Genomic DNA, 15,959 nt, shown 5'->3' with positions numbered 1-15,959 from the left:
AGTAAATGTGTGATCTGTTGTTAAATGTCCTCTTGCTCCTTTATCCACTGGAGGGCGACAAAGACACGCTTTGTATTTGTCAGCCACCCTGAATCCTGCTGCAGCTGCAGTCAGTCAGTGATTTGTTAACACAACTCAACACTTGCGCTCACTCTACAGTAAAAACTATATCTGTAATGATTCCTCCCCTAACATATGTTCTTCCAGAGGTGTTTGGTCTGGAGATGTGTTTCCAGCAGCACAACATGTTACTGAATGATCCTAGAAATCTTACAGGAGCACTACAGGCAGCAGAGTGTCTCTGAGATCTTCTTGTTCTCTTGTGATCACATATTGGTTCTTGTCACTTTGATCACGACAGTGAAACTACTCTGTAGAGTATATAGGCTCTGATTTAATAAAGAATACAGCATTTACAGTGTAAAGTTTAGTGAATATTATTATTATTGGAGTGAAGAAAAAAGGCAGTTAAAAATCTGTTTCAGAATAAAAGTCGGGGCCATTGATTGTAACGTGCACACACATCTGTCCGATAGAGGATCAGTGAGTCAGACTAAACACTAATCGTAGGGGATGGGCAGAAGGGATTGCAGGTTAACAAATGTACAATGTATTTTGGTCATTTTGCCGACAAACCGCCCTCATCCCCACACAAACTGCCTCCTGCCTGTAGTCAGCTGAAGAAGTGCAGCATGTCTAAAGGTCACGCATGATGTTTCACACACAAAGAGACAATTTCACTCCGAGCCGGTCCGAGCCATGCATGATGCAGGCCCACAATAGCTCCGGGACAGTGTGTATTATGTAACCACGGTCCACTGTGTCTTTCCGTGCAGCCACACGGGTCTGTAATCCACTTGTAACCAGCGTGAGAGATGTGTGATCCTCTGCACACAAACAGCACAGTCAACATGACTGCATGTCGTTTTAGGAGAAACTTCATCCAGTGGGCTGAGCAGCATGTCACTTCCCACAAACGATTCAAAATCTGGCCCAGAATAAATGTCAGATCAGGTCGTGTACAATGACGTCACTATAAATCCATAATAGGACTGAGTAGTTATGCTGAAGTTACCAACAAACAGAACACTGGCTGTAACGTTAGAGGTCTTTACAGCCTCGCGTTATTCTGATACTTCGCCTGTAGGGGGCGCGCCAGTGATCCAAGCTTTCCGTGAAAGTGGGTGTCCTCTTTGCAATCAGCAATCGACAGCAGCTGAGTGCTCCTCCTCTTGTCATTTTTAAAAAGCTGCTGCACACTCACGGACACACAGTCGCTGACCTGCTGCTGATAACCGAGCGAACATGTTCTGCAGACGGGCGTTGATGAGAGTCGGGCCGCTGGCACGGAGGGCTTTCAAACCCACATCCAGAAATGGTGAGTCAGGTTTTCAATTAATCACTTTTTCTTTTGACTGGTCGTCGGATTAAGTAGAGTAATTACAAAAAAGAGTTACCGCGTCGTGCATGTTCCAGCACGTCTGGGTTCAAATTAAAGGGCAGTTTTCAAGGATTTCTGAATGAGTGTCCTGTAAAGCTGTCCGAAGTGTCATCCAACACTCGCAGTGGCTTTAAAATTTAATCTCGTGCATAAATCCTGCTCATCCATTTCTCTCTCTCTCTCTCTTTTTTTTTTTTTTTTTTTAAAGTTTCACTTCACTTTTATAAAGGTACATCACGTCAATGTCACACAGACATACATTCGTGCGCTTTCCATTGTGCATGCGTTCAGTGGCGAGGAGGTGTGTCCTGCTTTGGGAACATGCAGTTCTTGCACACAGGTTATGAAAGAGCGCATCACTCCCCCCTGTCTCTGCTCCGGATTTTGGCTTTATTATCACTTTGCATCAAGCGCGCTTGATTCTGAATGCAAGTATGTAACTCTGCAGCTCGTAGCGAGGTTTTATATGGTAACTGCCCACAAGTGATCCTTGGTGGTCTTCGTGGGTACACTTTGTCCCAGGACGTCTTATTGTGTGCTGGACCAGCAATGCCCTGCAGGAATATAACCCCCCCGGAGTATGAAGATCAAATAATAATAATAATAATAATAATAATAATAATAATAATAATAATAATAATAATAATAATAATTGCAACAACCAAGTCATTTTCTCTCATCATGCGTCCTGGCCTGGATCATCCTCTACTCTGGCTCTGAGCATGTGGGCTTCAGCCTGTGAACAAACAGTTGTTGTACTTTCCTGGTGAAGCTGTGACTGATGGTGCAGATGACATCCAGTCTACCTGCAGGACCACCGTTGTTCTTCAGAGTCCCGGTTGTCCTGCAGCTCTACATATTGTGGCTGTCCGGACTCGTCCGTCTCAGAGAGCACACGGCAGCTGACAGACTGCAGCACCACAGAAGTGTACACACGTCTACACACATGTGTCGCTTCCAGCAGAGCGGCCATCTTGTCTGCTGTTGCCTGACATGCGTGTCCATTTTTTACAGTCTTGCGCCTCACTGCGGGGATTAACTGCTTACCTGTATAAATAACCTGTACTTGGCCTTGTCCCTGCATAGGGCTGCTGTGTCATGGGTATTAGAAGAGATTAATGCTACACTGGCATCCACAACAGGGCTGTTTACAACTCTGTTTTGTTTGGCACACAAAGTTGCATTCATTTATCACCTGTAATATGGTGTTTGAATATAAAACCGCAGCCAGCTGCCATGTAGCTTAGCATAAAGGCTAAAAATGGGGTAAATGTTAAAAGTAACACAAATTTACTGTGTGTTTCATCTAGACAAAATTGTCACATAAAAAAGATTAAAAATGGAACACTGTGGGTTTATAGGAGTTGCGCGTTTCTTGCAAAGCCGTTGATTGTCGACTGTTAGCGGTGCTGTTGGGACGATTCCTGACTGGCTAGCTTACCCTCGCTCTCTGTCTTTAAGTCAAGCGAATGTAACGTCGGAATAAGCTGAAGCTATAAAGTTTAGCGCCTGTTTAGATGAATATTAAAAGAACAGTTTTCCCCCTCAATAAAAAAAGCATACACTGAATATCCATGGCTCACAATGTTTCATTTTAAGTATTTACGAAGGTGTTTTTTTTTTTTTTTTTTGCCACTTGTGGGCAGCAGGAACAATATGATATGTGAATAGAACACTGACAAACTTGCTAGCAAACAATTGCTTATTCCGCATCCATTCGTTTAAGAGCGTTGGCATTCAACTGTCGTTGTGATTTTGGACAGCTGGCGAGTGTAGGTACTGTAATGTAATCAGTCCTGGTTGTTGCAATTTAATGTTCAAAGTTTAAAGCGGCTGAACAAAAGCCATGTTTCTGATAAGATGCTCATAATGTCTGACAAACAAATGGTGAGCTTCATCCTGTTGAACTTCCTTTGACCTGTACCTGGAAAATAAAAAATGGTGAAAGAATACTCCATCCAGTAATTATCAGGTTTGTGGTATTTGTGACAACTTTTATTTAAAAACCAAAATATTTTGCACAGGCCCTCAGAAGCTCTCACCCTACCGTGCATTGAAATTCAATAACAATATCCAGCAACAACATATTGACAAGTACTGTTGCCTGTTTTCATCATTATCAATCTTGCAGAGTAACATCTATGCATTAGCACTGCAGTCGCACTAAACGATGGTCACAGAACATCAACAATGAGTTGAATCTCTCAAAGGTGCCTCAGCTAATGCAGGTTCATCTGTACGAGCGACTCCTCACAACTTAACACATTGAATAAAGATATTAACTTGTTGTACTCAGAAATGTGCAGTCTAGAAGATGGTGGTAAAAATCTATTAATTGAACCAACCTAAATATCCTGTGACCGGTTATACATGTTGCGAATGCAACAGGTGGACAATCGTGTCTTCATATAGATCCCAGTTGTCATTGTAAAAGTCAAAGGGTGACATGATTTGCCTGCACACATGAAACATGGGAAGGACAAAAAGAGTGTATGTGCTGTACATTGTGTTCCCTCACTGCCTCACAGGGCCTTCTCAGCTTGCTGAGTGAACCACGTGCTTGTGCACACGTGGAGGAGAGTAAATCATGCTAAAGGTGTTGCATGTTCAGTGACTTTGTACATGCACTCACTCTTTGGTGTGTGTGTGTGTGAGGTCTAGGTAGGAAGAGATTAGACTGACGCAGTGTTTTGGATGCAGGCTTGTTTTATTTATGGCCTCTTTCGCATGCACCACTGGCAATCCTTTAAACACCAGCAAATCTGTTCACATGGCGTACACCCCGAGCCAGCCACACCTCCACGACAACAGAGTGTTAAGAAGCATCTGACAGATCCTTGAATAGGTCCTGATATGTGCATTGAGGGACTATTTTGCATGAACTGAAGCCCACCAGATGACTTTTCAAGTTGTCGATGCAAATCTAAGCTCAAGCAGGAAGTGTTTTGTTTGTTTTGCTGGGGGTTTAATTTAAGGGGACAATTTGGTGTTTAGCTTGGCTGCTGCTAAATCTTTCCACCTCCTCTGCTACAAATGACCAGGGCTGTATTGTGTAACTGGATTAAAGGATGAAGACATGTTGACGCTATCACAGAATGCGCTGGTCTTTGTGGACATTTTGTTCAATGTCCTGTCAGAAGTACAACACTGCACAAATGATCAGATATGCGGTGCACCCTCTGATGTTCACTAATTCAGGCTCGTTTTGGATACCATGACATTAATGTTCAGTTGGTGGTTGATTAACGGTGCAAATAACAATTCACCCGGTTCCAGTATTTAAAATCCATTACGGTAAATTCAAACCTCTTGGCTAAAGGTCGGCCTCCTCTCAAATCTCCAAACTCACCCTGTAACTCTACCCTCCTGTTTCTTAGCGGTTCCAGCGCGACACATGGCCTTTGGGGTCCCCGGTGGTTCCTCCAACATGGCGTACTTTGTTCTGTGTGGAGGCGGCCTCACTGCTGCAGTTGTCTATGTGAGTATTTGAATGTGAAACTGGAATGGAGAAATCTCAGTTGTGTAAGAGATGCAAGTCTACGTTATTATTTACTTTGTCTGTCTGCCGTGATTTCTTATAGTGGTATTCCACCCACATGGAAAATATGGAAGTCCAGGCTGCTATTATTGAAATTAATTAAATCTAAACATTTCCATTAATGTGTGACAACGTTCATCTCTTCATACACCATATGCAAATGGAAATAACATTTCTGTTAATACAATTTACATTTATACAGATGCGTTCGTTGGCTGTGGAAAACTTTTTTTCTTGCCAGCAAAAGTTAAAATCCAGTTAAATGCAATCATAATCAATTGATGATGTCCTGCCATCTACAGGACATTTTGGGAAAACTGTTTTTCCCGGCGAAGAATCTTTTTGAGTACCCGTCCGAGCAAAGGTTGACCTCTACTTCTGATTCTAAACCACAACTGTAAAAGGCAGCACTCATGATCATCCTCCTGTGCTTCTACACTGGGATGTCTTGGTTGGCAGGGAGCCAGTTAACATGCAGTACGCGGACACACTGCGCTATGGCGATGTCTGTTACACACAGTCCCGACACTGGCAGGGATATAGAAAGTTCCCTGTGCTCTCTACACAAAGCTATTGTCTGGGCAGACTTGTTTCTGTTCACTGTCAGGCTCCAGGCAAAGCACAAGTGCACTGTATCAGCTGTGTTAGTTCATGGTAGACAAAATGTCAGGGTTGGGTTGTGGTTGGTAAGATTGTTACTGTATTTTTATGTTATCATTTGATGCGTGCTGGAATGTAATGTGCGCATATCTGCCTTCTTTCTCTCAGGCCTACAAGACAGTCAATGGTGATACTGAGCGACACGAGGACAGACTGGCCAGCATGGCCCCCACAGCAAAGGGTAAGTTTCTGCCACACAGCACATAAGATACACAATCAACCTCCTGAGTATTAGTTGGTGCCCAGGCCGTCCATACAAGAAACTACAAATGGTGTGGTTGTTGCCAAATATTGTCCAGAAATCAATAAATATATATTCATGCCAGCAACAAAATAAGTTGAGTGGTGGCACATTTCAGAATGCGATGACTCATGAAATCGATCTTGTAGTTTGAATGGTCTATGTTCATGCTAGCCTGCATGCTAACTCCAAGTATTTGCTAACTGGCACTAAATGGTGTTAGTTTTGCTGGTATTTGGTCATAAACCAAAGTATTAATATAACTGATGCTCTGGTTGAAAAGTTAAGGGGTCACCAAAACTGTCAGAGTTCATCCTCTGGTGAGTGAGTGAACAAAATTTCATCTTGGGGATATATCCAATCATTGGATTTTGGACAAAAGCTCTCTAATTAACAATATGAAACAACACTGAACAACCACTTGGATCCCTTTTCCCCAGATCACATGGTTCACTCTTTTTTTCTTTAACACTTTTATAATCTATCGAGCTCAACAGATGGTCAGCTTTTTAAAAGGGTAACTGTATTGGTGGAGAATTGACATTGATTTTTTATCTTAATTGAGCTCCAGTGTATGTACTGATGGAGTACTAAACCAAAACGGTTCTGAGAAACAGAAAGCAGAAGGACTTGCTGTAGTTCAGAGTTGGCTTCACAACCCAAATATCAGACATGGTGGAATGATCACTCTCAATAGCTTGATCTTGCCTGTCTGTTTTGATTTCTGTCTGCAAATTATTTGTCTATTCAGCCAGTTTGAGCCCGGAGACATCATGGCTCTGCGCCCAGAGCAGCAACTAGTCTGTAATTGGGATGAGCAGCGGCTGCCACTGGTTCAGTGTACATTCAGCCAGGAAGTGTTGTTCTGATCCCAAATGGAGCATAAAACTCTGCTTCCTACCGTGCTGGACGCTGTCCTGCTTTGACTTTAAAATGGTTAGAGATCATTTTGTGCATCAAGACAAGTCCGTGACCATTTCCTGTACATTTTTGCTTGATTACATAAAGTTGGTGTGATTAAGGGCTTTTGCGATCGCGGATCATACTGTCCTGCCACATCAATCTGAGTTCACATCAGAGTTTCGTGCATGCACATATTGTGTTCCTGAGCTGCATGATGCCAAATGGGGGTCGTTTGCTTGTGGGCTTAAAAAATAGTGTTCTGATGAGGCAAAAGAAAACATGTTATCATAATGGACCAAAATGAATATAAGCTGATCGGCAGTGAAGACGACATTAAAAGTCGGGGCATTTTATTGGATATAGGACTGCGGTAATGACATAAAACATCATATGTTTTGAGCCAAATGGATATTAAAGCTACAGATTCCAGTTATATTTAAATCCTATCCGTTGCTACAAAGGCTGGTAAAATTAAGTATACTGCCAATTTTTAATTTTCCATCCAGACTTTTTTCTGGGGGGCTCTGATAAATCCTGGGTGATAAAAAACCCTCCAAAGTGCTCAGTTATCATTCTGCGATTACTCTGCAGTTTTTTTCATACAATCTATAATTGCTAAATGGCTTTCTGTGTTTTTCTTAGGGGCACTGATTAGACAATTGCCATCCATCACCTTTTTTGTATCTACTGTATCTACTAGCTGAATGTCCTGTCGGTATTGTAATCAACGGTGAGGTCAGCAGTTGTATTTCTGTCCTGAGGATGACCACGTTGGGATTAGGCTTATCACTTTAGTCATATTATGCTGCTTTACCTTTTTGACCTTTTTAAAGACGCAAGGTCTTGACCTTCAACCCTTCATTACCTGTCAGGAGTCAGACAATGGTTAAGAACTTTGCTGTGCTGCACATTGTGACCATATCTTTACCCACTGATCAACAGAGATTATTAAAACATCTAATCAGCCAAAATCTAAGATTTATTGCACATCTGTTTCTTCAAATGAATTTTTTGAATTTTCTCCTGGTGCACATTACACTGAACTTTGAGAGATGAGTCAAGAAAGGTTTGTTTTATGTCTTTCCCAATTTCTGTTTCTGCAGCACCAGAAGCAGCGGCTCCAGAAGTGGCAGCACCAGAGGCAGCAGCCCCTGCAGCTGAAGCAGCAGCCCCTGCAGCTGAAGCAGAGGCAGCAGCTCCCACAACTGAAGCGGAAGCGGTAGCTCCCGCAGCTGAACTCGCCCCCGTGGAGGAAGCCGCACCAGCCACCGAGGTCGTCGCCGAGCCTGTCCCTGCTCCTGCAGAACCAGTAGCGGAGACCGCTGCTGAACCTGTCGCAGAGGCCGTAGCCGAGGAAGCAGCCCCCGCAGTCGCTGAGGTGGTCGTGGCTGAGGTTGCAGCTGAGCCAGCCGCAGCAGAAGAAGCCGCGGCACCTGTAGCCGTAGAGGCAGTTCCTGAAGCTGCTCCCGTCGCGGTGGAAGTGGTCGCCACGGTGGAGACGCCGGCAGAGGCCCCCGCAGCAGAGAGCGCTGGTACGGCAGCAGTAGAAGAAGCCCCTCCTGCTCCCCCCCGCTGAGGCAGAGACTGTCTCTGCAGCCCCTGAGGCTGAGGCTGCCCCTGCTGCAGAGGTGGCTGCATAAAGCGGCGCTGCCTCTGCAGTTCACCCAGATAGGAGGGCTGGGAGTTAGTCCTGGCTCTCTGGGCCAAGGAAAAAAGGACTCATGAACCCCTATTTTGAATAATGCAGGGGGGTGGTGTGGGGGGGAACTTGCAGTTGGTTAACGAATACAGTTGGGGGTTCATGATTCCAATTTCCTCCCTTCCCTTACCTCACCCCAACCTTAAGCTCCAAAACCCGAACATTTGCATCAGGCTGTCTGTATAGATTCAGTTTGGAAAATTCAGTTTCATAGGAATGCAACCAGAGCAATTCAACAGTTAGGGTTTGGAGTGTTGAACTAGGTGATAGAAGTGACAGAGCCGAGTTTGTGTCTAATGTTCTCTGTAAAAATGATGTTCTGAAGTGCCCTTAAAACAGCAGCACTGCATTTCTCTTGTGTAAAATGTCAGCATGGTGAATGAATGCAGCCCAGTTGATTGTTGAAGTTATTCACTCTCATCCTCGTTTGCACTTCTTCCGCTCAGCAAACGTTGACTTCCAGCTCCATCGCATCAGTCTTTGCTAAAATTAGGATTATAATGCAGTAGAGAGGTGGAACATAAAGTGCGTGCTTCACTCAGTTTCAGCAGTCTCAGTTTGAAGTTTGACCAAAAACCAGTGAGCTCTTCTTTTCCTGTCTGCACCTCTTTAATCCTGTAACATCTTTTGCACATTTTCTCTTCTTTTTTTTTTTTTTTCCTTTTTTTTTTTTTTTTACTCTTAAAGAGTAAAACTGTTTCTTTACTCTTTTTAATGTGAAACTTTAATCTTTCAGGGAACACTACAGGAAAAAAATAATTCATCTGTTTCTGAGTTGTCATTTAAAACAGTTAAGTGTTCAAAGAATAAAATCTCACTGGATTGTATCAAGATGAAGTTTCTCTTTTTTCGTATGTTATTGCTGTTTTGTTTTTTGTTTTTTTAAAAGCACTCGAGGTTTGTTTTGTGAATTTATGCTTGAAAACTTCATTTATTTGAATAATTGCGTTCAGATTCTGCGGGTTGTAAACAAACAATATTGGCGCAAGTATCTGCCTGAGGCTACTTCGTGGCCTAGAGTTTACACAGTGACTGTGGCCTGCTTGTTGCTTTGAATATAGACACTGACGTACAGTAAATATGTGACGTAGGTGTAGAAACACCCACTTCCAGTAGAAATGCTCCCGTTCCCGAAGAATTCCTGTCATGTTCATGCTCCTGTGCCTTCAAGGGGAAGATTGAAATATTGTTTGAAGAATGTTTTCACCTTAACTACTGTTCTCCAGGATATTGATGTTCCTTTTGTAAAGAGCACCTGACCCCCTCTCATATAGACATGGTGAACTCTAACTAATCCATTAGCAATCACAGAATGTCTGTGTGGAGCAAAACAAAATGCAGTGTGGCAGGATGTGGAATGTCCTGCTCAACAAATTGAAGAAAAAAATCTGCAAGCACTCTTTATGCATGCACTTTTACTGTCGTGTTAACCTTTTTTTTCTGTCTTTCACCCCAGGGTTAATTATTAAACCAGATTTGTATGAGCTTTTTATTTGGATTCCCGGGACAGGTGCAGTTAAAAGCAGACTCAGACCTGTTAAGTCTAATCCTAGATTACAGTGCTTGTTTTAGGGAGCCTGTAGCTCGCCGGGATGGGGTGACCAGCGGGCTCATGGGACAATGTGACAACCCAGGGATGTTCACTATCTGCAAATACAAAGGCCATGTAACCATTAATTGAGCAGCTTGTGGGAAATGTCTTTGACACACATTAAAGTACGACTACAATTCTTGGGGAGTAAAACTGCATATGTGAAAATTATTTGTTTTATTTAAAATAATCTGTGGCTCCAGAGGAAGCTGCATATAATCTGAAAAATTGCCTCCACTGATGTCACCAAGTTGCTCAGTTGCATTGTGGGTAATGTAGGCACAAGCGTTGGAAAAGAAAGGAAGAATGTGTGGAATGAAAAGGGTGACATCTCTGGTACTTCTGTTTTGACCATTTGTTTTTAAACCGTCCAACAGTGTTGTAGGAGGGCATAAACTGCCTGCATTACCCATAATGCCACGTGGTAACATCACTAGAGACCAATTCATCAGATTAAATGCAGCTTCCCCTGGGACAACAAAATGCTTTATACATTTTATTTTTCCACATATGCAGCAGTACTCCCCAAGACCTGTAAACACACTTTAATGTGCAAAATTGGTGGAGTTACCCTTTAATTCACATGTTTTAGACATGTATAAATCCTAGATGAACACTTCTGGAGAGGATTCCCACGTGTCGTTCAGTTAATTGTTTCATGGCATGTATATAATGTTACCACATAGATGTTACCTGCTTTCACAAGTGCCATGTTTCATACTTTGACAAATGTTACACCAGCAGGAGCATGAACTGGGCAGGTAGTCTCCTGTAGAATATTTCCTGAACCTGTGGTGACTGTAGACCTCCCAGTGATAGAAATCCACTCATGGTAAGTGCAATTTATACAAAACTGCAGAGTAAACCACTGTGCACTGTACATATCAGAGGTAATCCTGGCATTTCTGGCAATTTCAAAATAAGGCATGGACAAGGGCTGCAACACAATTATTGGATAATCTCGCAATCTATTTTTATTTTCTTGACCAATTTTCTATTATTTAGTGCATGAATTGTCAAACAAAATAAAATTAATTCAAATGTTCTGTTTAGATAAGCAGTTTACAATATCTTAAGAGAAAAGTGGGAAAAAGTATGTTTGGCATTTGTGTTTGATTATCCTACTTAAACTGAATAAGAAAATACCAGAATTGTTGCAGATTAAGTTGATATTAAAGCATGAAGCTCATATATACTGCTGTTGAAGTGTATGAACGTATTATGTATTCTATACTATTACTACTTCAAATCTCTCTGAGTCAGTACTTTCTGCTCTCCTTCTGTCCTTTCAGAGAGTTTACCAGATCTGCTCACAGCTGTAAAGATCTTGGCCGGCTCCACAGTTGAGATTGCAGCAGCCTCTGTTGGTGAGTCGACTCTGGTGAATGCTGTCCAGAAAGCAGAGGAAGAAGGCAAAGTTTTGGAGTCTAAACTGGAGGTGGCAGAGCCAGAAGTCCTGGAAGAGGTGGTAGCTGAGGAAGCAGCTGTGAAGGAGGAGGAGGTGAAGTCTGCAGAAGCTGCCGCTGATGCAGAAGATGAAGATGCTCCAGCTGCTGAAGAGGAGACATCTGCTCCTGTAGCAGCAGCAGCAGCAGAGGAGGAGGCAGCTGCATCTCCTCCTGAGGAAGCGACTAATTCAGCCCCGACAGTGGAGGAGGTGGGTGAGGTTGAGGCAGAAGATCAGGCACCTGTCCCTGAAGCTGCTCCAGAGGAAGCTGTCTCCTCTACAGGGGCCTCGCCTGAAGATGCTGCTCCTGCTGAGGAAGCAACATTAGCTGAGGAAGTCGTGTCAGCTGAGGAAGCTACACCAACTGAGGAGGCCACACCGACTGACGAGGCCACACCGACTGACGAGATGACACCGGCAGAGGAGGTCACACCAGCTGAGGATGCTCCCGTCACTGCTGAAACAACACCTGCTCCTGAGATGTTATTGGAGGAGGCAGCAGCTGAAGCCTCAGCAGAGGAGACGGTGGAAGCTGCAGCAGTTGTGAACATGACTCAGCTGGCAGCGGCCTCCTCAGGGGTGGACCTGGAGGTCCTACCAGCTGCAGAGCCAGGACCTACATCTGAAGCTCCTGCACATGAGGCCAAACACTGCCACTCCTGCCACTCTGCTCCATCAGCAGCAGAGGAGGCGGCGCCACCTGCTGCTTTGGCAGCACAGCTGACCAGTGAGGGAGCTGTGGATATAACACATGAGGCCAAGGAGGAAGAGTCACTGGTGGATGGACAAAGTAAGAACGTGCTGTGAGACATTTCTGAACACCCCAAACCTACTTTTCATAATATATAAATCTACACAATAGCTACACTTGTGTTGTTGTTTAAACAATAAACAACAGTATTGGATAAAAGCTTTATGTTTTACCTTTTTAAAATACAAAACCTCTCCTTTAAGTGAGTCACAACCAAAATAATACTTTAAGAATGTTGAAAAAAGTTTGCCCTCATGTCACAGTCTATCATCACAAACCATCATGTGGCCATTACAGTGAAACTTTCAGACACTAGATGGCAGCACAACAATGATTTGTCACAGCAGACTTACTGACTGTCAAAACACAGGGCAACAAATAACCAATCAGCACTTCACTCTGTTGGGGTGTGCCAGTGTCAGGGCCCTGGTGGCTCACAGACATGGCCTGATGATATACCTGAATGGAACCGAGCCGTCGTTAATGTTATCAGTTCCACCTGTAATTTTCCACAACCGAGACAATGGTGGACATGGATTAATGCAGTCCAGTTCTAAAGGTCTCCCTGCCCTGTATTTTTTAACATTTCCCTGCTCCAACACAGCTGATTGAAATGATCAGCTCATCATCAGCTGAAGTCTGTCCAATTCATTGGAATCAGGTGTGCTGTAGTATGGAAACATCTAAAACCAGCGAGCAAGATAGATAGATAGATAGATAGATAGATAGATATACTTTATTGATCCCAAGCTGGGAAATTCCGGTGTAGCAGCAGCATTATACACAGAGACAATAACAACACGATGAAATAAGAGGAACAACGTAGACATATTAAATAGCAATAGAAAAAAGTAATATACAAAATGTACAAAAGTGTATAAATAAGCAGAGTAATTGTAGTGCACGCCAAGGAACCTGAAAAAGAAGAAAGGATCAACATGTCACCGAGTCTTGCTTTGGTGTCATACTGTGGTGACAGCTGTATTGAAGTCTATAGGAGATGCATAGAGAAGTATACTAAAACCCAGCATATCTACATCATATGATTCATATGATCATATGATTAGGGGCGGCAATAGCTCAGTCCATAGGGACTTGGCTGTGGGACTTTTGGGACCAAAAAAAGAACAATGTGGACCAGCCGTTGGAGAATGCCGTTTCACATCCTGGGCATTGCCGAGGTGCCCTTGAGCAAGGCAATGACCCCGTGGCATGTGTGGCAGCCCCTTCGCTCATCTCCTCTACACTGTGTGTTTGTGTGTGCGCACCTGTGTGTAACGTGAGTGGAAAAAAGAATTTCCCAATTTGGGATTAAAATAGTATATAATGAAGAGGTGCCTCCAGAAAATGAAAGACCATACTTCAGGGAGTAGGTCAACGTAGGATTGTTTAGACACGTTGTCCAGCCCTTGACTTCATTAGAGAAAGGCTTGTGTTCAATGCATACTTGCAATCTCATCAGCGATATTTAGTTGTGCCTGCCCTGTTTGGCATAATAGGATCAGCCTGTCAGTCATTTGGAGAAGAAAAAAAAAAACAGTGTTTGACCTACTTTTTCCTTCATTTTCTGTTGGCATTTCTTCATCAGAAGTCGTTTGACGTAGATGTTTTAGAATGTTTCTCCATGCATCTTCTATTGGCTTAAATACAGCTGTCACTCACAGCCTTTCTTCTTTTTCAGGCTCCTTCGAGGCAACCAGGAACATGCTTTAATAACACTGGGTTAACAAAAGAAATATCAAACACTATACACAAGACAATATATCAGAGGGATGATACTAAAGAGGGTATCTGTAAGACAGACAAGTATCCACAAACATGGAAAAATAGTGCAACTCTAGTGCATACACACAAAAGCATAGGAAAGTAAGGGATAAGAAAGACACAACCACTTAACCACCATAATCTGTCATCAGGTACCAAAACATACAAAAGAGGCATCTCTATTTGTCCTGGAAATGGTGCAATATTTACAGTCAGAGATCATGGATGAAAACCAGTAGCTTACACAGATGAAAGTGGCACACAGAGAATTAAACCTTTTTCATCATCGAGGCCCTTTGGTGACATGGTGGTTAGAGTGTAGATGCAGAATAGTTCACATTTCAATTTGAAACACTGTCAGAAACGCCGTCAGCACACAGAAGTACAATTTTAAAGGGCCTTTGTCGATGAGAGCGGCTAGATTCCCAGGTTCAATAAATCCTAATCATTGAGCATCGGAATAATATAATGTGGCTTGATTGGTTCCCACTTGTCTGCTTTTCAATGTTGGTATTGAAAAAAACAAAACAATATGACGTTCACTGTATTTGGCTCTGACCAGATGTATTTCTGCCTGTATCCACAGAGCCAAAGATGTCTGTCTGGACTGTAAAAAGCTGCTCAGTGATGTAATAGTACAGTTAAGAAGGTAAACAAGCAGCACAGCTGTAAAGACAGTAAACTGGACAGCTTCAGGATAAGCATCATTCTCAGAAATGCTCAGAGTTACTGAGGGCAGTGTGACTCATGTATACTACCCCACTTTTCTTTGCACTTTCTTTTATTTAGATCCCACTTCCCGTGTCCATTCATTTTTATTTAAACTCTAGGGTGATTATATTGCAACATAACATAGTCATGTAAACTCAAGTATTCAGCCATAACCATACAAACCATTTGTCCTTGTTTGTTTCAGCTACAGAGACAATGGTGGTGGTGACAGCCCAGTCATGACATGACAGACAGTGTGCCTTCCACAACCAAGCCAGGACGATGGCGAAAACAGCATGAGGAGAACTAGCTGCCGGTTTAACTAGATAATGTGCCCTTTTTTGAAATCTTATTATTGAGGTTTTATTTAATTTTTTTAAGTGTCCCCTTTCTGATTCTGGTAAATCTTCATCAGCAGTTGTGGAACGATTCCCCTTTTTGTCTTTTGTCTTATATTGTAGGTGCCACACTTGCAAAGCGTTTCATGACCAGTTGAACTGAACATAAGTTTGGCTTGTTGTTACTGTTATGTTGTGATAGACTGCTTTTCATAGATAATACCAACATACAAACTTTACCCAGATTTTAAAGTGGGGACGCACCTATGTTCCCTGTAAGCTGATAACAGCCTATGTGATTTTCCCACTCACATCGGTATCATGGCACAAAGACATGCATTTTTCCTGACTATCTTAAAATATTTACATGTTTTAAGACCATTAAATATTTATTATGTTGCTAATTTAATAGTGATACATATTATCATAAGAAACCGCTACAACAATAAATAAAAAAGAAATTACGGCAGTGCAAATATTTGCTTTTTGAAGCTGATATCCATAGTATATCCATAATTTGGTGCATATCTATTCTCTGTTTTTTTTAGTATTATTGTTGTCTATATTTTACCTTCAACAACAAAAGACTGATACATTATTTACAAGTTCAAACTAATTATTATGATGATGTTCACCCTTTCACTTAGATGATTACATTCGACAGTAACATTCCTCCAAACTCTCTAAAAGTGTATGCTTTGTTTAAATGTTTGTCAGTGCACTGCATAAATGATCATATATTAACTATGTATTATACAAATATATTAGATAGTTAATATACCGCATTCTATGTTGTTAACCACAATGTCTGTGTTGTCATGATAATGTGCTCACATAGACGAATTAAATAAAGGGATGTACAAACATTCATCTCA

The 15,959-nt window shown here is 42.4% G+C and overlaps 2 protein-coding genes across 2 annotated transcripts; both read left to right on the top strand.

Annotated features, from left to right (window-relative positions):
• Nucleotides 1–1,188: 1,188 nt before the first annotated feature.
• On the top strand, nt 1,189–9,315 carry LOC115591023 (transcriptional regulatory protein AlgP-like). The gene is made up of 4 exons (XM_030432602.1): nt 1,189–1,378; nt 4,819–4,919; nt 5,748–5,820; nt 7,887–9,315. Exons 1-4 carry the CDS (start codon nt 1,306–1,308, stop codon nt 8,357–8,359), a joined length of 720 nt encoding a protein of 239 aa, XP_030288462.1. The 5' UTR covers nt 1,189–1,305; the 3' UTR covers nt 8,360–9,315.
• A 1,172-nt stretch (nt 9,316–10,487) lies between these two features.
• Nucleotides 10,488–15,954, top strand: LOC115580594 (cell surface glycoprotein 1-like). Its single transcript, XM_030415163.1, has 4 exons — nt 10,488–10,497; nt 11,366–12,310; nt 14,622–14,684; nt 14,952–15,954. The coding sequence occupies exons 1-3, from the start codon at nt 10,488–10,490 to the stop codon at nt 14,666–14,668; spliced, it is 1,002 nt and encodes a 333-aa protein (XP_030271023.1). The 3' UTR covers nt 14,669–14,684; nt 14,952–15,954.
• The last annotated feature ends 5 nt before the right edge of the window (nt 15,955–15,959 follow it).

The sequence above is a fragment of the Sparus aurata genome, chromosome 1 (genome assembly GCF_900880675.1).
Source record: "Sparus aurata chromosome 1, fSpaAur1.1, whole genome shotgun sequence".
Classification (NCBI taxonomy): Eukaryota; Metazoa; Chordata; class Actinopteri; order Spariformes; family Sparidae; genus Sparus; species Sparus aurata.
Note: the sequence above shows the minus strand (reverse complement) of the source record. Positions and strands in the feature narration are given on the sequence as shown.

Excerpts from the sequence above, each read along its gene's own strand:
- LOC115591023 (XM_030432602.1), top strand. The coding sequence starts at position 1,306 with ATGTTCTGCAGACGGGCGTTGATGAGAGTCGGGCCGCTGGCACGGAGG. Across the intron at positions 4,920-5,747 it reads TCACTGCTGCAGTTGTCTAT|GCCTACAAGACAGTCAATGG; the intron begins GTGAGTATTTGA and ends TCTTTCTCTCAG. Across the intron at positions 5,821-7,886 it reads CATGGCCCCCACAGCAAAGG|CACCAGAAGCAGCGGCTCCA; the intron begins GTAAGTTTCTGC and ends CTGTTTCTGCAG.
- LOC115580594 (XM_030415163.1), top strand. Across the intron at positions 12,311-14,621 it reads GTCACTGGTGGATGGACAAA|AGCCAAAGATGTCTGTCTGG; the intron begins GTAAGAACGTGC and ends CTGTATCCACAG.